Source organism: Salvelinus alpinus, chromosome 23 (genome assembly GCF_045679555.1).
Source record: "Salvelinus alpinus chromosome 23, SLU_Salpinus.1, whole genome shotgun sequence".
Taxonomy (NCBI): Eukaryota; Metazoa; Chordata; class Actinopteri; order Salmoniformes; family Salmonidae; genus Salvelinus; species Salvelinus alpinus.
Window position 1 is genome coordinate 41,769,875 of NC_092108.1, and position 23,361 is coordinate 41,793,235.

Here is a 23,361-nt window from a genome sequence, read left to right on the forward strand (position 1 = left end):
TGTGAAACGCTTCCGACCTAGTAGAATCCATGCCCCGACGAATTGAGGCTGTTCTGAGGGCAAAATCAGGTGCGCCTCAATATTAAGAAGGTGTTTCTAATGTTTTATACACTCAGTGAACTGTATATTATTTCACTACAGAGTTTAACATAAACACATTTCCATCCTCAATTAAGTATTGATCTTAGTACAGTACGCACATTTTATTTGAACTCGTCTATAGCACTCAGTATGACATAATTTCCTCCTACCCACCTAACACAATGTTGTGGAAAAAATGACTGTGCCCGCCGTCAAATCTGAGTTCGGTTTTGGTTGAAAGTTGAAAAGACAACTTTTTCAGGTCATTGAAAATACATATTTCTCAGGTTGTGGAAAAGATGTATATTTCATGTCGCTGAAAAGACGACAATACAAAGATGTCCGTCTACGTTCGGTTTTGGTTGAAAGTGAAGGTTGAAAATACCTATTTTTTTTGGTCATTGTTTCAACGACTTGAAAACGACTTCATTTCAATGTGCTTACAGCCTATACACATGGACGCAGTACACAGAATTGATCTATGAACAATTTTATTAGCAATCATACATCACTCCAGTATTTACACACAGTATTTCTTTACAACAAGTGCTTATTGTCTTTATTCCACAGTAATTGGACTAAAACCATGCAGTCTCGTAATAACCCACTGGGCAAGAACTGGTTGAATGAACATTGCTTTCACGTAATTTCAACAAAATAAATCTATGTGATGAAGTTGAATCAACATGGAACACTGATTGGATTTGCAAAATGTCATCAAAGTAAGGGAATTACGTATTTATTTCACTCAACTTTGAACCTAAATCCTATATCATGGTGAAATGTTTTGTTGAATTCACCATTAGTTGACAACTCAACCAAATATAAATCAAAACTCGACGTTGAACTGTCGTCTGTGCCCAGTGGGAACTGACTCAGTAGATGTCATTTAAAGGTATAACAATCCAATGGGAATCTCTGTTGTGTTAAACTGAAAAACCTTGATGAAGAGTCTTTCTTCATGCTTACCACAGGTCCTACACGATGAGCCAAGCTTTGAAACAGTCCCACAGAAATGATTTGAGTACCATGATGTCATAGATCTTTTATAATATCCATAAAGACATTGGTCTGAACTGGCCTTTCGCACTCCATTGCAACCGGTCTGTGTTCGTTCACTCTCCTTCACAAAAAGATGATTCATAGATCGAAACATGCATGTCAACCTGTGATGTGGCCAATAATTGGATTTGAAGTGTACAAAGGGAAGAGTTCAGGGAGCATTCCAGTTCAACTGCAGAGCAAGAGATCAGAATAGAGATGCTGGTTTGAAATAGATACTTGTCTATCTCCACAATCCTCAGCTAGACCTACTAGTTTGGCAGGCCTGGGAGGGTTCGAATTCATACGTCACATTATATTATCCACTGCTTATCCACTGAGCAGATGAACTGATGAAATGTTGATGAAATGCTGATGAAATGTTGACCCCATCTGAATTTGACTTTGAAAAGCTTCCAATACTGTAATAAAAAGCAGTTTGTTCCGAAAAAGCAGAAAATTACCCTCGCCAACGTTAAAAATCACCAGGTCTGCCTGCAAGGTAGGCTATCCTTATGCCTATGCCAGTAGGTATCTCAGGTTACATGTAGTAGCATCATGTGCTACACTTCCACATCAAATGTATGTCGTAGTGGTGTCATGCCCATAGGGGGTACATTGACATGTGCCCCCTCAGATTTGTCCTGTTTAAAAAAAAAAACTGCAAAACTATTATTTCTTCACATTTTAAGTGCAGTAATGTGCACACTAGGTGTAATAATATAGTTTAAAAAATATATATAGATATATATATACAGTACCAGTCAAAAGTTTGGACACCTACCCTTTCCAGGGTTGTTCTTTATTTTTACCATTTTCTACATTATAGAATAATAGTGAAGACATCAAAACTATGAAATAACACATATGGAATCATGTAGTAACCAAAAAAGTGTTAAACAACAAAATATATGTTATATTTGAGCTACTTCAAAGTAGCAACCCTTTGCCTTTATGACAGCTTTGCACATTCTTTAGCATTGGGTTAAATCTGGGTCACGCAGTGTTTCTTGTTAGTCTTAAACAAATTTACTTTGAAACAAAAGTATACACCTCACACACATGGTTATGGGCTTAAACAAAACACGACACCTGTATCATGTCAGATATAGAGTTCAAATGTATTTGATTTGGAGTTTGCATCCCATATATTACACTTAATATACATGACAGATGACTGAAATGGAACAAATCCGTTTGACATAGAAACACCCGTTTTTAAAATACATTTGAAATAATTATAAAAAATATGAATAACATTCCACCTATGAGGCCATTAAAAGGCAATTTGTCCAATGACTGCAGAAAAGGGCTACACATGTTCAATTGCTTTAATTAGCTTATTCTCTCACTGCCCTGAGTTTCAGACAAGGGTTTACCCATCTTGAAATTGAGAACATTTCCAAGAACAAATCCAATAACTTTATTTTCAAGAATCAAATGTCTTCTTAACTTCGTGCTTAAGGAGAAACATAAGAAATAACGCAATAACATTTCAAACAACCTTTTTGAGGAATAGCAACTTTTCTTAACTTTCTTCATAAGTCTATAGTTAAGGAAGAAAATGGCAGTTAAGAAATTTCTTCTTAAGAAAGTTTTGTGAATCTGGGCCCTGGAGTTTGTTGTTACAATGCAATTATAAACATACATTTTGTTTGGAGATTAACATTATCTTTGACCAGTTGCAGCTACAGTATTGGATTGATTCATTTGAAATACTGTATTATAAGGCATTTATTCAACTTCAATATAAACCTAAGAAACCTACAGGCATATTATAAATAACATTCGATATTAACACATTCAAACCATACCAGTAAAGAAATCGGTTGAAATTAAAAGACATCATTTAAATAAAAGATTATCAAGATTTTAGAACTCTTTTAAGATGCTTGAAAAAGCTATTCCTATCAATAAAATATAGGATTGTTAAATAACACAAGAGGAGTAATTCATGTCACCTACTAGACATATATTAGCCTATGCCTATTACACAAGAATGATATGTGTAACCTTCTGCACATCAGTCATTACTTAAACAGGTTTGACTGGGTAAACAACATAGATTATATTATAGTAGGAGAAGTAAACTGTGGCACACCTGAAACAAGTCTCACTCTCATTAATAGGTTGGTAGATTAGCAACTGAGTTGACCGGGACATTGCCTTCGTATACTAATCAACTAGACACTAAATACACCAACAACCAGACAACGCTTTAGGCTATAGTGGAAATGCATGCACTATACAGTACATGTGGTATGCATTGTCTGGGCGCCACATTTTTCACCACAGTTTAGTATAAAACTGTTGAAATAGGTAGTGCTTTTAAGGCACACATGATAAGGAATGTTGCCATGGTCATGGTCAGTGACATTGACATCGAATTCAAGTCCGGCGATGCTCCCAAAAATGCAATGTTAGAGCTTCTCTTTCAACTGTTTGGTTGCTGACCCTGACACTTCCAGTTCTGGCTCATTCAACTCAGTGACATCTCCAGTGCTTCCTTCAACGTTGTCTCCTGGAACAACAGAGACGATACTATTACTGTTAAAGAACATCTGAATCATTGACGGTGTAATGTTGAATAGACAAAAACAAAATGGCGTCAGAGCAGCTCTTACGGTGTTTGAGGTAGGAGAGGTAGGTGTCCCACCCCAGGGTGATGACATTGACATAGAGGACACGGAACTTAGGAGGCAAGAAGTAGAAGTTGATCATCTGTGCCGCGGGCCAAACACACCAGTCCGCCTTGAATGAAAAGGAGCACAAACAAACTCTGAGAACTAGGAGCATCAACCGGGACAGCAATATTCAGTACAATAGGCTTGGGTTTCTTAATCAAACTGTTCCTCATACTCTTAGCCAAACTGTTCCACTAACCTTGTAGAACTCCCAGAACTTTTCTTTGAATTCCTCTAACCCCTCAGATAGACTGTGGCCCTCCATCTTTCCCATACCTGGAGAAAGAAAGGGACAATAAAGAAGAAATACATAAAGAAAAACACTTTGTATTTTTTTGCCCTGACAATTCCCATTCTCTGCAAACAGTCCAAGTACACATTGATTTCAGTATACTGAAATATTGACTTCTTGAAAAAACACATCAATATCTCACCAATGAAATACCATGCTCCCATGGTCGGTGATGCAATCAGTTGATCAGTGAGGACTTTCTTCGTGACAGCAGGTAAAGCATTGCCAAGAAAGAACTTGTCCAGCCACTGGTACCAGTAGTGCATGAAGGGCCCCATTGAGCATCCCACTGCAAACATGCAACCTGCAGAGGGTAGCAGTAACACAGCTAAATGAAACGTTCTTTGCAGTTAGTGAAACCCATAACTACTGTATAGGATGTTGGAAAACATAATAAGCAAAAATTATGTCAACATAAAGCATATCATTATACCTATTGTTTGGAATATTATAGTTGAAGTTCATTGTGTATGCTTTTGCATTTTTATTTCGGCTAGGCTACTTTATGACTATGATTGGCTCTCTTGCCCCTAGCACATGGTTAATTTCGCTTCAGAACTTATTTCATACAAGGTGGAAATTGGGCTCCTTATCGGCTGCTGTCCTTGGTCGTGGACCTTACCTGTTCGCGTCCAGTCACGTGCCTTCTCGGGGACCCTCCGTCTCTCCCTGGTTTGCTGAATGATGTCGCCGGCGGCAAGCATACACCCGCAGCTCACAGTATTCGTTACAATTAGAAACCTGCCTTTGAAAAGCGGCTTCCAATAACCAGCAATCTTGAAGAGAAATGCTCTGCTCGACTGAGGAATCATGATTCTTATTCTAAACGACGTAAATCCAATTTAACTGGTCCACTACGGCACTATAAAAGGTTCAATATCGTATATATATGTTTTGCAGTACTATCGAAGACTGCTGCTATCCATACTTATATAGGCTGCTATATCAGTTTATTTCATCAGGTCCCCTGACTAGGCCTACCTGCCCTTGCCAAGCGCAATTTGGTTATGTGTCAAATGCGAAACAGGGAGGAGTTTGAGGACATCATACTCGCCACCAATGCTGCGCAACAACCAAAAAACAGCTGAAGCGCGAATTCGGATTTGTCAAAATAAATTACGTTAACACATCAAATAATTTGTATGATGAAAAATACTTGACAAATTAAATCCATAGATAGACCAACATTGAACTGTTTTGACATAACTTTCTATGCCTAGCCTACTATTTTGTCTTTCATAAAACACTCCAGAAACAATGCATAGAAAATGAACAAAGGTCATATGTCTGCTTTGATTAGAAAGACATTGAGTAAGCAGAAATCCAGACTTCAGTTTTGTCACTGATTCACTAGGGATCATAATCCATATTGTGTAAAGGTGGTTTGTTTTAAACAACCAAATGGCTCAATAAAAATGGTGCATCCATCCAAACCTAGGTAGGGCCTATGCAACACAAGCATCTCTAGCTTTAGATCAGTGTGTAAGGCCTGTGAGTATGCTACTCATTCTTGAACAGGTAAAATCTGATGTTTAACTTGTCAATAACTCAGCCATCTTTTGACCAATCCCTTAGCTTTTCTCAAACGAAATTAAGCCATTAAAATGGGCCTACATTCCAAATTGGTGTCATTTGGTCCTATGGTTCATGAGAAAAAGATTTTTGAAGTATTTTTTGCATATTGTAGCATATTAGCACATGTCCTAATATGCATCTACTGGTAAAGTGTGGCCATTTTTGAGTGCATTAATATTATTTTCTCAAACTCTTTAGACTATTGTGATTAGTCCAAATAACACATCTGGAGTGAATCTGACTTTTAGTCCATGAGAACAATATTTTTTTATGGATTATTTTAAGCATTAGCGTTACATAGTCAAAATGTGAATTGTTAATACTGTAGTTTCCTTTTTCTTAAAGATATCAATGCCAAACTTAAAATGGTTCATCATGGTAATGTCTGATGACCCTACAGTTTCAAGATGATAGGACATTGTGAAGTGTATTAAGAAAATATTTAAATGGACATGTAAAACCTGCTTTCCTGATTTATCAATAACTCAGTCATCCCTTAACTAATCCCTTAGTTTGAGAAAAGCTAAGAGATGCACCATGGTCTAACAAACATTTGAAGTTTTTAAAAGGTTTTCCAAAATGTCCAAGATGGAGGAAAATCTATCCTGACAGACCTTATGGGTCCTCCAGGCAAATTTGTTCAGCGTGAGGAAAGACGTCAAAAGATTGGCACTGATTGGCCTATAAGTGGCACTGTTATAAGTAGTCTCACTTAAACCCTCATATCCGCTGCCCCGTTTGACCTAGAGACTTTGGATGTAGGTGTCTTTCCTAACGATCAAATAATTTTGCTGTGAACCCCTTCTAACAACCGAAGAATAATCAAAAAGACTGAAATTTTGTAGCCATCATACTTTCAATCTCATCTTGCATTTCTTTCTTACCGGTATACATTTTAAAAATTGTGATCCAATAGACAAACCAAATGATCTTGAAGGACATGACCCTTTATCTCGTAATCAGCATTATATAGAAGAACATGGCTCTTTAACACTACTAAATGCAGCACAGGCAGTCCTATTAAACCACCAGGGAAGAGGCTTGTTATCACTGGTTTGACTGCTGTCTCCCCTAGGCAAGACTGAGGCCATGCAGAACCATGACAACCACGTCAAAGCCTTTCTACTGTAAGAGCCCTCACTCAAAGAGGTATTCATCTCCATTACACCACAGCGCTTGTCAAAAATGAAAGATCTGCTCTCATAGGCTATACACCCATCACATTCAACATAAAATGCAGATTAAGTGAAGACAGAGTCCTTTTAAAATAGTTAGCTTTAATTTCGTCCCTTCATAAAAACAGATGACTAAGAGAGAGTTTATTTCAGATAGCTCATTCCACAGAAGGCTCATTCACTGAGCAATGTGATACAGTACACGACATCCCTTTTCTTGAATATCTGAAGAACTATGTGATACCGACAGTCAAACCAGTTTAAAACATTATTGATAGTGTGTCAAAAAGTTCAGATTTACCATCCCTATTTGGTAATTGAAGTTGAACACAAAGGCATACGGCGGTATGGTAAGACGTAGATTATTTACTCGTCATGGCAGTAACTTCTGTGTCGTTTCATTGGAGCTGCACCGCAGGCTTCAGGCTTGGGCCCCTAAAGGATAGTATGACAGAGTATACTTCAGAAATCAAAGGATGGCACGCTTATCTTTCTTTTTCCTCACAGCATACTCTAGTGGAGAATGGCGTCAACAAATTCCAACTTCAGAGGATGACTGAATTACCTATTTTTAGTACAGTATCTGCAAAGACTAGTCTATACTCATTCTAATCATTTGATCTTAGTCAGTGGTTTCTATAGACAGGAAAACTACGCACAGTGCATTCGGAAAGTATTCAGACCTCTTGACTTTTCCCACAGTAATGTAAAAAAAATAAAATTGGAAAAGGGAAGGGGTCTGAATACTTTCCAAATACACTGTATAGAAACAAGGAAGGAAGAATGGACAAGATGGATAGGACATAACACTGTTAAAACTGGAATGGTAAGTTCGTTCGCCAAAACCTACCTTCCACATGCTACAGATCAGAGTGAAGAGTGAAGACATTGCTTTGTTCTGAAGGTCATCGGAGTGCTCCTGAAAGAAGATTCCGGATATAACAAATCGAGGCAATAAACTTTGTCGAATGTGACAGACTTTACTAGAAGCCGTTAGCAATACAGTAAACTTGCTGACACATACAACTAAAATATTTCGCCTCAGTGAACTAACCCCATTTATGACAATCCAAGGCACATATTCGTGGGCTGGCTTCAAGGCACCAGTCTTCACTGCGTTCTGATGCATCAGCTGATTCCCCTGGTCTCCCTTCACACAGGTCATGATGCTGTCCCACTTGGTGTTCGGGTCATAGAGCGCCACACACTGTCAAGGGGACAGGTGGTTGGAACATTATTATTGTCAATATTTCCAAGTATCCTCATATTTACAATGCCATCCGGTCATATCTTATCTTGCCCTCCAGCCATACCCTTAGACTACCACATGTGAGCAGAACACATCATTAATCACCAACCACAAAAAGTGATTCGGTATTATACATTTCTGGATTTAATTTTAGCCTCTTTGTTTCGTATTTCTCAGGAGCATTTGAATAAAAATAGGGGGTTGCTGTATATTGTTTGAGGCGTGGTCTTTTCATGGTCTTGTGTTGAGAGAAAGAAGGTAAGAGGTAACATGTCACTCACCTTCTCTCCCGCTTTAACTACATCAGTGGAGGCCTCCATGCAGTAGGTGATCTGGAATGCTTTGCTTCCTGTAGCATTCAATATGCAGGTCTGGCGAGAGAAGGGAAGATACTTTTTTTTTTTTTTTAAAGGTGTAAAACAATGTCACTTTTTTTTCTTCTGGAAAGCTTCATGTTACAGCCCGTTTTAAGCTGCTACTTACTTACCTGCTATTCAAATAGGAAGCTATGTGGTGACAATGGTGACACTTTCTGGTACTTACATCAAATAATTCAGCTTACAAAGTGAAGCGTGTGCCAATGAATCGCAGAGAAACCAAAGTGTTATTACTATGCAATTATTAGACAAGTACAGTTTTAATAAGTCACTTACAAGTAACTACCTGGTCAACAGTGGGCTGTAAAATAAAGCGTTACCAAAATCTCACCTCAATCATGTTGCCGAGACACTCCTCCTCACCATGCTGGCAGGTGAACTGATACTGCTTCCCATCAAAAGATTCCTGTAGTGAGACCAACGAAAATGATTTCAAACTAAAACACAGAATTCCTCAACTCCAATCACTGCTAACTACGTTGTCTAAGCAATATCCAATATCCAATATAGTGTCATAATACATGAGACAAGCGTCATCATTTCTAGCCTACTGTATAAGACCTACGTGTGCATTTCCGTAGGGCACCAGTGTGACACTCATGATGTCCTGCAACATGGTCCATGTGGGAAAGAGCTGTGAGGTAAGGAATAACCGGCATCCTGGGCACAGACTTTCAAAATACAGCTCCACCTGCACGGGCTGCACCTGTGTGTTGGGCTTGGTGGAATTGGCTTCCAGGCACTGCTTCAGAACCTGCCACAAGAAAAGTAAAACGACTTTACAGTAAAGCAATACACACACAGAATGAGTTTGGTTGAATGTTTAGTAGGTCTAGATTGGTTCTAGATATGATATGTCAATCAGGACATATGGAAGAGAAAAAGTTGATGGGTGTTGATGTTATATTTTAATATTATTTTTAATGTACAAAAAGATTCACCACACGTTTCTCATTCTCTCAGTCCATTCTCTAATAAAGCGGCAATCAGGAGTTGAAACGCACCCGTTTCGGGAAAAAGCTGAGGGATGTGGCTGGAGAAATTAAACCACACTCAAATTCATAGACATGGCTATTGGATGCAAGGACTGACGATCCATGTAATCAAAATGAAAGTTTTCATGCAGTGTTACCAAAACATTCTATCCATTTAATCCCGAGAAGAAACTCGTGAATGTATCTTACCCCACATTCGATGGCTGAGTCCACGGAGGTACACCACTGTGATGGAGAATATGAGCACGGCGTACAATCTACATTTGACCAGATGGTCAAAAGTGTGAACAGAATAATACCCTTCATCTTTCCTTCAGCACAAGATGACAAACTCTGCCGTCACCCACCTAAACTAGCAAATATCTCAAGTGATTCAAATTGCGTCGCTTGCCCTCTTCCTTGTTAGAGATTTTCGATTATGTGATTGGTTCTAAGTCATGTGACCACTAACAACGTCACTAAGCTCCGGCAAAGTAGTGCTATAAAAAACAACGGTGGCGTAACATTGTAGCCCGGAAAAACAGACTATCGGGACCATTTGAAAAAGCTAGACAACACAGATATCTAGAGAGACTAGTAACATTGTACAACATCACGAGTTGGAATTGTCTTGAAAACGCTTACGTTGTCACGAGTTGTTATTCACCTGGAGATATTTTTGGAGCTTTGCTTCATCCGACTCTTATTACTGTTTATAGAGATTCATTACTGTATTGTAAAACGAGCATAACTTAACTGTTTATAATGTATTATAATCATATCCTGACTAAATATTTATACCATACTTTTTATAGCCTACTTCTTATACCTAACATTCTGAGCCAGTTGAAAAGCTGATACATAGACAAAACATTTTATAAACCTTATAATACATTAAAGGCTCATACATGTACATGATTATTACAAGTTAAGCATTATACCTGCAAGCTTTACCCAGATACATATACAGTTGAAGTTGGAAGTTTACATACACCTTAGCCAAATACATTTAAACTCAGTTTTTCACAATTCCTGACTTTTAATCCTAGAAAAATTCCCTGTTTTAGGATCACCACTTTAAGAATGTGAAATGTCAGAATAATAGTAGAGAATCATTTATTTCAGTTTGAATTTCTTTCATCACATTCCCAGTGGGTCAGAAGTTTACATACACTCAATTAGTATTTGGTAGCATTGCCTTTAAATTGTTTAACTTCGGTCAAACGTTTCGGGTAGCCTTCCACAAGCTTCTCACAATAAGTTGGGTGAATTTTGGCCCATTCCTCCTGACAGAGCTGGTGTAACTGAGTCAGGTTTGTAGGCCTCCTTGCTCGCACACACTTTTTCAGTTATGCCCACAAATGTTCTATAGGATTGAGGTCAGGGCTTTGTGATGGCCACTCCAATAGTTTGACTTTGTTGTCCTTTAGCCATTTTGCCACAACTTTGGAAGTATGTTTGGGGTTATTGTCCATTTGGAAGACTGATTTGTGACCAAACGTTAACTTCCTGACTGATGTCTTGAGATGCATGCTATTCAACCGATCACTGCCCGCACCTGCTCGCCCGTCCAGCATCACTACTCTGGACGGCTCTGACTTAGAATACATGGACAACTACAAATACCTAGGTGTCTGGTTAGACTGTAAACTCTCCTTCCAGACTCACATTAAGAATCTCCAATCCAAAATTAAATCTAGAATCGGCTTCCTATATCGCAACAAAGCATCCTTCACTCATGCTGCCAAACATACCCTCGTAAAACTGACTATCCTACCGATCCTTGACTTCGGCGATGTCATCTATAAAATAGCCTCCAACACTCTACTCAACAAACTGGATGCAGTCTATCACAGTGCCATCCGTTTTGTCACCAAAGCCCCATACACTACCCACCATTGCGACCTGTACGCTCTCGTTGGTTGGCCCTCGCTTCATACTCGTCGCCAAACCCACTGGCTACAGGTTATCTACAAGTCTCTGCTCGGTAAAGCCCCGCCTTATCTCAGCTCACTAGTCACCATAGCAGCACCCACTCGTAGCACGCACTCCAGCAGGTATATCTCACTGGTCACCCCCAAAGCCAATTCCTTCTTTGGTCGTCTTTCCTTTCAGTTCTCTGCTGCCAATGACTGGAACGAACTGCAAAAATCTCTGAAGCTGGAAACACTTATTTCCCTCACTAGCTTTAGGCACCAGCTGTCAGAGCAGCTCACAGATTACTGCACCTGTACATAGCTAGCCTATCTATAATTTAGCCCAAACAACTACCTCTTCCCCTACTGTATTTATTTATTTTCCTCCTTTGCACCCCATTATTTCTATTTCTACTTTGCACATTCTTCCACTTCAAATCTACCATTCCAGTGTTTTACTTGCTATATTGTATTTACCTCGCCACCATGGCCTTTACCTCCCTTATCTCACCTCATTTGCTCACATTGTATATAGACTTATTTTTCTACTGTATTATTGACTGTATGTTTTGTTTATTCCATGTGTAACTCTGTGTTGTTGTATGTGTCGAATTGCTATGCTTTATCTTGGCCAGGTCGCAGTTGCAAATGAGAACTTGTTCTCAACTAGCCTACCTGGTTAAATAAAGGTGAAATAAAAAAATAAAAAAAATAAATGTTGCTTCAATATATCCACATGATGGCATCTATTTTGTGAAGTGCACCAGTCCCTCCTGCAGCAAAGCACCCCCACAACATGATGCTGCCACCCCCGTGCTTCACGGTTGGGACGGTGTTCTTCGGCTTGCAAGCATCACCCTTTTACCTCCAAACATAATGATGGTCATTATGGCCAAAAAGTTATATTTTTGTTTCATCAGACCAGAGGACATTTATCCAAAAAGTACGATCTTTGTCCCCATGTGAAGTTGCAAAGCCGTAGTCTGGATTTTTTAATGGCGGTTTTGGAGCAGTGGCTTCTTCCTTGCTGAGCGGCCTTTCAGGTTATGTCGATATAGTACTCGTTTTACTGTGGATATAGATACTTTTGTACCTGTTTCCTCCAGCATCTTCACAAGTCCTTTGCTGTTGTTCTGGGATTGATTTGCACTTTTCGCACCAAAGTATGTTCATCTCTAGGAGACAGAACACGTCTCCTTCCTGAGCGGTATGATGGCTGCATGGTCCCATGGTGTTTATACTTGCATACGATTGTTTGTACAGATGAACAAGGTTCCTTCAGGCGTTTGGAAATTGCTCCCAAGGCTGAACCAGACTTGTGGAGGTCTAGTTATTTTTCTGATTTTCCCATGATGTCAAGCAAAGAGGCACTGAGTTTGAAGGTAGGCCTTGAAATACATCCACAGGTACACCTCCAATTGACTCAAATGATGTCAATTAGCCTATCAGAAGCTTCTAAAGCCATGACATCATTTTCTGTAATTTTCCAAGCTGTTTAAAGGCACAGTCAACTTCGTGTATGTAAACTTCTGACCCACTGGAATTGTGATACAGTGAATTATAAGTGAAATAATCTGTCTGTAAACAATTGTTGGAAAAATGACTTGTGTCATGCACAAAGTAGATGTGCTAACCCACTTGGCAAAACTATAGTTTGTTCACAAGAAATTTGTGGAGTGGTTGAAAAACTAGTTTTAATGACTCCAACCTAAGTGTATGTAAACTTCCGACTTCAACTGTATATTGTTCTAGATATTCACATCAATGCATGCTTTACATTGCTACATCACTGTAACAGGTTGATGTGGAAAGTGAGCTGTAACAGGGTTTTGATCCATCGATCCTGCGATGCAGAGGCAAGAGCACTCCTCCTCTGGGCCTGTCGGATCCATGGATTAAACCAGTTACAACTCACTCTTTCCAAATCGTCCTGTTACATTGCTGCGGTCTTCTATCGCTTTAAGCGCCTACACACTTCTTTGGTCTATTATTGACTGTGTGGAGCACTGACGTCTTGCAATGTACTAAGTGTCCTTTAGGAAGCAAGTTTCTCACATTGATTAGAAGTAGTTTTTCAGGCAGAATGAGGAAATATGAGGTTTATGTCAACATGTTCGTAGTAGTGATGGGTTGCACAATCAGTCTATCAGTGGCAGTTTTAAATTGTAACTTCCAACCAATCAGGCCACTGGTGAGTCAGTGTGGTCTTCGCTCAAAGATCTTGGAAGTTCCCCCTTTATTATTAGAAACCCTGCTACTGTTCCTCATACCACCTGACTGTTCTTACTCAAGAGTCATGGCCTCATGGGCAATGCACACCACAGCAAAAGACAGACTAATTTATTGTTAAAGATTAACCTAGTGTCATGGGATCCTTTAGGGCTGTCTCATAATCTTCAGTGCAGACAAACAGGACAGGAGGATGACTTTATGATGATCCTGTGACAGTTGACTGTTTATGACTGGACTACTTTTCTGTAGTCGGTTCTCCTCTAAGGATCGATTGTTGCCTCGGTCTGTCTCTGCTCTCTTGCAAACTCCTTATGGAATTGTCTACTTAAAACCCCAGGAAATGCATGTTTCAATGAACCCAAACTGAGTCCCGCCCCCCCACCCCAAGTGAACATATAGTAATAACAAATATGCTTTTCGTTGAACATGAGAAAAGTGATTCTTCTGAAATTTGGCTCAAATGCAGTCAGTACAGGTTTGATTGATTCCAACCCTTAATGTGTGTGTAGGCCCACACATGTTGAAATTCATCCAGAAAATGGCACCCTCCTGTGGTTTAAATTCAATACCAACTGCGTCACACGTCGGCAAGTCTACCATAGCCTTCAACTGACAGGAATTCAAGAAGGAATTGACCCAAACTATCCTCAGAGCAGGAAAGGCTCCCACTCTCTGAATTTTTCCCATTTATTCATGGTGCAGGTTTGACTGAAACTTACTGACAAAATACACAAGACCTTTTCTTTCTTTTTCTTACATATTTTATAGATTTTTAAAAATCATTTCATCAACCTAAGGAAATAACAGTACAGAAGTAAGAGTACCTGTTTGAGACAAACAACTCCAAAGCAAGCTGTACACAGAAAACAAAAGAAATAAAATGTTGCATCTGAATTAAGACAGATTGGGGAAAGAGAGAATAATCATTTTACGTACATAAGGATTGTGCACATCACAACCAGTAGACTCCCACTGGTTCACTGACAGTGCTCCCTCCCTCTGAGTTCAATTGCACTTTGGTGTAGAGTAGCTTTATCAGACTGTCCCGTTAATTTCCAGTCACCATTTTGAAAAAGGGAAAAACTTCACACCACATCTCAGAACAATAAGAATCATATCATACTGTACTTTGTTTTCTCCAAAGAAAGGTTTGTCAAAATGTACTGTACCTGACCTGCATTCGAATGAGTCACATGATCACATACACAGCCACTTAGGATGAAATCTACATAGAAGGCAGTGTTGGCCAGATTATTTAAAATTTAATCAGTTATGGATTACAGTTACATGAAAAATTATCAGTAATCAGATTACATTTCTCATTTTGAGTAATCAGATTACTTAACGTTTTTTAAAGTTATTTTTTAACACCCAGATGTATATGCTTTTTTAAAGTGCACCTAGTTGGTAGAGCATGGTGCTTGTAACGCCAGGGAAGTGGGTTCAATTCCCGGGACCACCCATACATGAAATCTATGCACGTATGACTAAGTCTCTTCGGATAAAAGCGTCTGCTAAATAGCATACATTATTAATTTAGCAACATGACTATTTCCAAATTGGGGACTATAATTCACAAGTTCTATATTCTAATGTATTAGAGCATAGTCACAAGGCTCCATACTAAATGTTTTTAGTTGGGGCACCCACCCATGATTTGGTCGCACAAAAATGTTATTGCAGGGTCACGCAATAGAGAGAATGTGTTGCCTAATTAACTTATAGTCATTCAAAATGCTTCATTAAAAAGGTGGTGTATTAGTATGATTCAAGAAATACATTTGATTAATCTAACATGTCCAAGCAGGAATGCATTATTCCAGATATTTAGATGTGCAATCTAAACCAGTCATTGTCATGAATTTTGAGTTTGTAAACTAATAACAATTGCCTAATTGTCAGTCACAATAGGGTTCCTGAATCTTCCAAAATGTTTTTTCAAGAGATTACATTTGTCTACATAATTTTGTTCACTTCAGGCTAAATCATTTGGGGCTCATTCAACACCTGATGAAGTGGTTAGCTAGTTGCTAAATCTACATTCTAATTATACCTGTGTAATTGATTATTAAATAGTAAATTAATGAATAATAATAATGATGAGGAGTAGGCTTATGCAATCACCTTGGAATTGAATGGCCGACGTGAGTGCCCTTTGTTCAATATTAAGAGTTGATCAATAAAAGTAAACCTACAGAAAGCTGGGACCCTCTTCTCTTCTAAAGTAACAACAGTGGTTGCTTTCAAGACTGTGTTTATTGGCCAGAGAGCTAATCAGAGAGCATTTCTCTCTCCCGCTAGGAGCACACAAAGCCAAAGGAGAGAGCTAGAGTGAAAGTGCACTGCTATAGAGCAGCAAGCAGGAACACTGTTGAGTCCAGACAACTGTCTGATTGACCAGAAGGCTAGGTGTAAATCTTTTGGAAGCCTTACCTAGTCACTAAACCCGTTTGAATACAAAAGAAGCCACCCACCCTTGATGGGCGATCAATAGCATATTTGAGTGCATGGGAGAAGTCTTGAGGGTGTGCTAAATGACAGCAAAACTGACAAAAGTTTTATCCTTTTTTTCTCTTGATATTAGATGAAGTAATCCCACATGTAAATCAGATGTTTTTAATAATGTAACTGTAATCCGATTACATTATTATAATTTTAAAAAATGTAATCCGGGCTGATTACAGTTAGGCCTACTTCATATATTTGTAATTGAATTGCGTAATGCCCGTGACAAGTAATCCGTTACTACCCAACCCTGATTGAAGGGTTACAGAGATTAGATAAACTTTTAGAAGTAAATGAAAGCATATTTTTAAATGGAGTTTACAAATAGGACTGAACAAATAAAAAACGTTTTGAATGACAGAGAGCAAGTCACGGAACGTCTTTATCTTAGAGTGTAGTGAGACGAGAATGACTTAGTGCAAAATCGAAATACATGCCTCTTCACTTTCACACATTTCCAAATTAATTTAATAGTTGACTCAACCCAAGACTGTAGACATACATTTTTCACCAAGTAGTGTGCACCTCCCTCGCTTTCAAACTTGAAAAGCCTGAAAACTAAAACCTCCCAAATCATCTAGGGTGCAATCTACGGCCAAATCCTAACTGAGATCTGCAAGCGCAACTCAAAATTTCCCATTGACATCAAAAAACGCGAAGTTAAGCCTTTATCTAAAGTTAAGATTCAGTCGTGAATACACAAGGCTCAGTCTAAGATGAAGTAGTCGGCAGTACAGAAGGTAAAGGAACAGAAATCAAGGATTTTGAGCCACTCAGGGAAGAGGGCCCATTGCAGACCAATCAAAAAATGATTTAGTCGATTCGGTTCTAAGCAGAAGAAAGTAACAATTCTTTTTTTTTTTTTTAGAGGGAGCACTGTTCGACAAGTACAAAAATAATCAAAACAAATGAACAAGCAGTCATAACATTTTCAAGTTTAAAATGACAAAGGAAAAAAAGAAATCAAATCAATCTATCGGAGTCCCTTTTAGGGACAGACAGATTGACTCTCAAACGCATACTTGCTATTTGGTTAATTAGATATCGTAAACATTTGTACTTTTCTGTATGAAGGAAAATATTCAAGCTAGCTTATTTGATAGATTCTGTAAGGTTATCATTAACAAAGATAAACAAAAACACTTGGACAGACAAATCAATTTGCTAAAAAAAAAAAAAGTATAATTAAAAACAAACCCTAGGCACCATAAAGGAACACGTTCCAATGATATCATTGTTCCATCTACAAAGGTTGGTTATTCACTGAAGGAGTGTTTCTGAACTGTTGAAATTTGTTCCTTAACTTGTTGGCAACATGTTTGGCCGGTATGAAGTATCATGTGTTGTCTAGTGCATTTGGGGGACTTTTATCCGATTATTAAATGCCCCTCTCTTCGAATCATACATTATTTTCATACCTCAAACACTCCCCTGTTATCACTTTCAAACTGCCTCCTCTCGCAATATAAAAAAACACAACCAGAATCTCCAAGGTGAGAATATATTTTCATGTCATTTTTCCACCATGATTAAAAAATAAAAAAAATAAAAAAAAAAGGTGCTTTCCCCATCCCTATGGACAAAGCATATCTGTATAGGAATCTATTTTCTGCTCAGATAATACATTTTATAATCTCAAAATATACAGGCTGTAGTCTAGACACCAGTTAGTCCCAGTATTGGTCAACTCTGTCGTCACCGTCCTTGGTAGGGTAGCAACAACGGAGCTTTGCTGAAAGACACTTGTGTCAAGACTATTGATAATCTCTACTCAAATTTGACAGAGACACTTACGTGTGAGTAGGTGAATGGGGCCAAGGTTTGCCAATCAGTATGTCATCATGGACAACTAGATTCAGCGCTGCATTTTAAAACGTAGATGAGCGTGCCCCCTCTTCCTCAATCATTGCGGGTCAATTAAAACCAATAATACCACGATCAAAAAGGAAGGAACGCTTGCTGGTGATAATGATAAAGCTTAGCTTATGACTTACACATCAGGGCGTTAACACGAAAACTAGAAATGACTTGGCCCACTGATGCAAAGCTGCTGTGGCACTTGTCAATAGACTCGTTTCACATCTAAGCTCATTTAATCAGCGTCTGTTTCTGATCAATTTCCAGCATAATTAAAATCAGAATATATAACCCAAAACAATACGTCAAGATATATTTCTATATATTTCTTTCAAATATGCTTCAAACCTAGATATTCAAACGTAATAAAATGTGAATTACTTGTATTCGGTAACTGATATGGTAGAAGTATGACACCACTATTTACAGGTGTTTTGTACCAAAGATAAGCAATAGTAATGGCCTGGTTAATTCACCTGAACATTTTGGAGAGTGCTATGAGACGGTTTCACGATAACTGGGTAAAGGACAACTCAAAGCTAACCCTGCTCCAAGTCATCTCATGGGCACGACCGCCAAAACACTATCACTGCACATGTGTTATCATTAATGTTAATCAAGTGACGTTAATGTGACGCGATGACATCCATACCGTTGGAGCGTCGAGGACCGACCAAATATGCCGATTGCATATTAGCTAGCTTCCCTTTCATTTGGTATGAAATGAGTCACCCATTTTCGAATGGGAAATGGGTGGGCCTGGCACAATCAAAACCAAACACAGATTTATAACACAGTTAAACCATTAAAATCATGAAAAACAGCAATAAATGGACATTTGTCCTACTTGCCCCAATACCGGCGTACAATTTCAGAGTTCGTGAAGCCTCCACCAAATGTATCGAGTAAGGGGACGACTGAATGTGTTTTCCCCCACACTCTGTTTCACAAAGAAAGTCCGATTAAAACATCCCTGACATGACACTTAATAAAACAAACAATACTATCATGGCCTACTGAGCTTCACTAATGCGGTTTAGAATTAACTAATTTTGGAGACTCAATTAAAGAAAAACTCCACGCAAAAACGATCTTTTGGTATTTGTTTTAGTCCCTGTTGAAGTTTTATATATAAAAACTTTAAAAAAAACCTTACGTCCATTGTTGATATAGTCCTACATTTTTTTGCATGTCAGCAATCCAGTTCTCGAGATGGATGACTTTAGAAATACAGAAATACAACCGGTATGATAAATTTTGCATCATAAGCAAAATGCATCATACCGGCTGTATTTCTGTATTTCGAAAGTCATCCATCTCGATCCATCTCGAGAACGAAAGTCATCCATCTCGAGAACCAAAAGATCATTTTTGGTGACATTTTCTTTAAGGAAAAAGTGCATTTGCAAAATGTTGGTCCGATGGACTGAGTAAATACATGAGTCAGTAGATGGGTAAACAGAATATGAATTCACAGGGAATTGACGTGAAAACACCGCGAGAAGTACTGCATGCATTCACTTAAGAGCTTATTGAATGAGATTCGGTTTATTAAAACAAAAAACGCTACGTATTGGGCTACGACTGTGTATTCACATTTCTATCCACTCTAGGTGTGATTCAATAAACTATACAACAAACCCCAAAGGAAACTGCCTCGCTCACTGAAGAGCACTAAGTTATAGCCCGTCACAAAAAAAATACAATTGTAACCTTATTAAAAATTATGTAACAAAAGAGAAGCATAACTAAACTAACACAATCTCCATAACTCGGACCTCGCACACTACAGGAAAGACTACAACTACGCGCATTTGCCAGTTCTCTTCAGGGTTTTGACATTAGATCATTGGCAAATGCTTTTTTAACAAAGCATACAGTATGCGGTAGCACGGTCTATAGGAGAGAAGCTCCTCTGACAACGACAAGAGAAGAGCTAAGGCACTTCTTAACTTTGTGAATCACTCTTTTATAGGCATCTCACTACTGTCACTTCGAGTTTAATTCTAGGCTATTCTTCTGGCCAAGAACTGTGCAAAACACTACTATACAGTACCAAGCTATTTTTCCTTTAGATCATTATTTTTCTTCTACTAATATTTGTACCAAAAATACATTTTGAACACAAAATGCTCTCGCCAATATGCAACGCTCCACAAAATGTTATTTTTTTCAACTTCCAATTAAAATGTGACAATTACACAAACCAAATTACTCCAATTTCCTCCAACTAGTTAACCAATCCAATAGCATGACTATTCAGTTGCAGTATCCACGTATCGTACTTAATCTGTACAACCAACATGAGAAAAATACATCTGCTCTGAGCAAATTATCATGTTTAAAACTACCCAAAAGGAGCGCCATTCTACAAAAAAAATAGCACAACTCCTTTTCTCTGGAAAGTTTCCTCTTTCTCAAGAAATCTGAAAGCGCCACCACGTTTAAAATCCTCAATATCCTCTGTTTCATTACATCAGGCTTCTTTTAGTAATGAATCAACGTTTGAAATTTGGCTGAAGTGTCTTCACGCGAACAAAGTCTGTGCTACGCAAAAGCATAGAAGAGTCGGCAAGAAGAAGTCCTTTAAGCCGCAAAATAAAAGTACTGCTCAGTACCCGCGGAGGGATTCACCTCGACAGTGTGTCTGTCTGTAAATCTATATGTATTCTTATTCACTTACTATTGTTTGTGCATTATACAGGTCTAGTACACAAGACGTATGCACTTAAAACAGCACAAGTACTAGAGCAAGTTGTCTAGGTACTAAACAAAAGAAGGATTTTCATGCATATGGTACTTATGGAAAATCCCCCGGACCTCCGTGGTCATGCTTACTGTCAAAAAGGATCCAATCTTTTTTTGCTACATGAAAAGACATCCTTCATTTGGGCTCACGTTTAGCTGGATACCATGCGTCCTCCAGCAGTTTCCCCTGCAGGGGGGGACACAGTTGAAAAGAAAACCATTCAATAGTTTCTGTTTGACAGTCACACCGCCTGTTACTGTCGGTAGATATATGGATCATATAAACGACAAGAATCATTTTTTTTCCATTTTGTACAACAAAGTTCTACAGCTCTGTGAATCAAGCTCGTGTCAAATAAAAACAACAGTCAAGCTCAAAAGAGGAAGTACCGTGAGTAGTAGTGACGCTGCGACATAAAAGCAAGCGCTTGTGAAAAGAACACTGCATAGGCTTCCTAGAGACTAAGCCATTCAGTACTGAGAGTTAAGATCTGATAGGTCGATGATCTGTGAGTATATTAGCATAGAAATGAGAACATCTCAAGAATACTAACAGTAATACCTTAGTCCATCATGGCTATAGGCTACAGTATAAAGGAAAGCACTTGAAGAGAACATTTGAAATAAGAAACGAGCTTGCAGGGATTTCTCCACTACCCATGATTAAACGGAAAGGGAAACCTGAATCCCTTTAGAAACGGCATTCATCTATTCATATATATATATATATATTTGATCTATTGTGAATATCTATCTATTTTTTTCACAATACAACAAATATACTATGTCTATTTTTATAAAGAATGTTTATCTTACAACAAACTGGAGACCAGTAAATTAAACTTTTTAAAATATATTTTTCTAAAGCTTTCTGTCATGCCCCCCTCTCCCTACCCCAGCATCCCACCCTATATAGTTCCCCTCTTTCCCAACACAGGCTTGTAGTCAATCAAGGCTCTTTCTATGGTACTTAAGCAATCTTTTTATAGAACGTGACTGGTGCGTCCAGCCACTTCACCCTGCCTTTCCAGGACCATGTATCTGAAAGCTGGATTCCCCCCCCCCCCCATCTCTTAGATCTCGTTGTTGTGAAGCGCAGTGTGGTGAGCAGCCAGGTTAGCCAAGTCCTTACTGGGGATGACAGCTCAGGCCTTTGCCTAGAAGGGTAAGTGGGTGCCAAGACAAAAAAAGAAAAGAAGCTGAGCTCCATCCAGTATCTTTAACCTCCAGTTCCCCGACTCTCTCCCCTCTACTCTCGCTCCTTCTTGCTCTTCTAACTATGGTCTGAAAGCTTCCATCATAACTGTGTGCTTATGTTGTTTTCAGTCTACAAACAGGGTTTTCGTCTAAATGTTTACTGCGGCTGGTACGGTGGTACGTAATGAGTGTGCTTCTTTTTTTTGTTGTTGCCATGCTTTGGAAGTGCTGGTCACCGTTGGGGGTCGTCGTGTCACACTGCCCTTCATCTAGGGTGCTGCTGCTGGGTCTGGGTGAGGACTGGGTAGGCCAGGGTTACATTCAGCTGGTCGTTGTGTTGGACCAGGGACTCTTGCTTGTAGTGGAGCACCAGGTCCTTCAGGGAGCCGTACAGGTTGTAAGGCTCGGCGAAGCCGTAGCCTTTATCCGTCTTGTAGATGACGCAGTGTTTGGCGTCGCCGTCCACACTGGAGGAGACAGCGCAAACTCATTTAATGTTTTACAGAAACAAACTAAAAGTAAAAATGTTTTCACTAATAGACATTTCATTTGTAATTAAACACTAAAAACTACATTTTAAGTGAGACGTTAGGGCTGGATCTGAAGCCCCAACCCTGCCAAGGTTTTCCAGCACACAGCTTTGACCTCCCCAGGAGCTATATTGGTCTCCCCCCTTTGGTATCCTCTTTATTAAATGGCACAGTGTACAATGGTCATTTGGGGGAAGGCCAACAACAGGTGGGAAGTAAAACCGCATACATTTTCTTTCCCCGTTTTAAAATAGTTCAACCCATCATAGAATAATCTTAGCCCTTTTGACTGACATGTAACACACTGAAATAAACACTCACACCACGGAGCAGGCGTAGGAGCCCTTCTGCGTCTGGCTCTCTCGGATTAGGAAGGTGCCGTCACACTTGTCCCTAAGCAGCTCCTCTGCCTGGGTGCGCTTGATGTCGCCCACGTACCATGTGCACTCGTCGTGGTGGGGCGAGCCCTCATCCTCCTCCACCAGCGAGTATGAGCTGTAGGAGGGAAACAGGGTGTTAATGACTCATCGTCTCACTGGATGTTTTACAAAATCCTTTATAAAAGGTGTTAGGATTACTTTTGGGTAGCTGATGCAGAGTTTAAAGGCATTGCAGCTTTTACGGAAAGGCAACCTGGTTATTCTCAGTGGGCAGAATTGGTTGCAAGGACATAATTGTCATTTTGTAAATATCTTTTTACAACAAGAAAATGGACACACATGCTTTGTTTAATGACAGTGGCAGGTCAGTGGTAAAAATAGAAAAGAGTAGAGGGTCTAGAGAGCTTCCCTGCAGTACACCACACTGTTTTAATTGATTTTTTATTCATTGAATATTCGAAACATACAATATACTTGCAGTGAAACCGCTCAATAACTACATCATACCAGTCATCCAACAGATTCCCATTCAGAGCGACACACCGTAG

General features: G+C 39.1%; 3 protein-coding genes across 7 annotated transcripts in view; all 3 read right to left on the reverse strand.

Moving 5' to 3' along the window:
- Nucleotides 1–1,889: 1,889 nt before the first annotated feature.
- Nucleotides 1,890–5,109, reverse strand: LOC139551031 (mpv17-like protein 2). The gene is made up of 5 exons (XM_071362370.1): nucleotides 4,721–5,109; nucleotides 4,241–4,402; nucleotides 4,006–4,082; nucleotides 3,747–3,873; nucleotides 1,890–3,643 (listed from the first exon to the last, which is right to left on the reverse strand). Exons 1-5 carry the CDS (start codon nucleotides 4,908–4,910, stop codon nucleotides 3,543–3,545), a joined length of 657 nt encoding a protein of 218 aa, XP_071218471.1. The 5' UTR covers nucleotides 4,911–5,109; the 3' UTR covers nucleotides 1,890–3,542.
- A 1,824-nt stretch (nucleotides 5,110–6,933) lies between these two features.
- Nucleotides 6,934–9,926, reverse strand: LOC139551034 (gamma-interferon-inducible lysosomal thiol reductase-like). The gene is made up of 7 exons (XM_071362378.1): nucleotides 9,659–9,926; nucleotides 9,040–9,228; nucleotides 8,806–8,880; nucleotides 8,379–8,468; nucleotides 7,903–8,055; nucleotides 7,699–7,767; nucleotides 6,934–7,283 (listed from the first exon to the last, which is right to left on the reverse strand). Exons 1-7 carry the CDS (start codon nucleotides 9,773–9,775, stop codon nucleotides 7,215–7,217), a joined length of 762 nt encoding a protein of 253 aa, XP_071218479.1. The 5' UTR covers nucleotides 9,776–9,926; the 3' UTR covers nucleotides 6,934–7,214.
- A 5,922-nt stretch (nucleotides 9,927–15,848) lies between these two features.
- The window catches only part of LOC139551035 (phosphatidylinositol 3-kinase regulatory subunit beta-like), a 48,435-nt gene continuing 40,922 nt past the window's right edge, over nucleotides 15,849–23,361 (reverse strand). For 4 of the 5 annotated variants that reach the window (XM_071362381.1, XM_071362382.1, XM_071362380.1 and 1 more), the window contains 2 exons: nucleotides 22,755–22,928; nucleotides 15,849–22,370 (listed from right to left, as the gene is read on the reverse strand). In XM_071362381.1, the coding sequence (XP_071218482.1) occupies nucleotides 22,169–22,370; nucleotides 22,755–22,928 (376 nt within the window). In that variant the 3' untranslated portion in view covers nucleotides 15,849–22,168. The remainder of the gene's footprint in view (nucleotides 22,371–22,754; nucleotides 22,929–23,361) is intronic. The other variant, XM_071362379.1, reaches the window with a different exon arrangement.

Bases quoted from the DNA above. Each gene is read 5' to 3' on its own strand.
- LOC139551031 (XM_071362370.1), bottom strand. From the start codon at position 4,910: ATGATTCCTCAGTCGAGCAGAGCATTTCTCTTCAAGATTGCTGGTTAT. The intron at 4,403-4,720 runs GTAAGGTCCACG...TACCCTCTGCAG, and splicing joins ACGTGACTGGACGCGAACAG to GTTGCATGTTTGCAGTGGGA. The intron at 4,083-4,240 runs GTGAGATATTGA...TTCTTTCTCCAG, and splicing joins GGGAGCATGGTATTTCATTG to GTATGGGAAAGATGGAGGGC.
- LOC139551034 (XM_071362378.1), bottom strand. From the start codon at position 9,775: ATGAAGGGTATTATTCTGTTCACACTTTTGACCATCTGGTCAAATGTA. The intron at 8,881-9,039 runs GTAGGTCTTATA...GTCTCACTACAG, and splicing joins TGCCCTACGGAAATGCACAC to GAATCTTTTGATGGGAAGCA. The intron at 7,284-7,698 runs GTAGGTTTTGGC...ACTATCCTTTAG, and splicing joins TGATCTGTAGCATGTGGAAG to GGGCCCAAGCCTGAAGCCTG.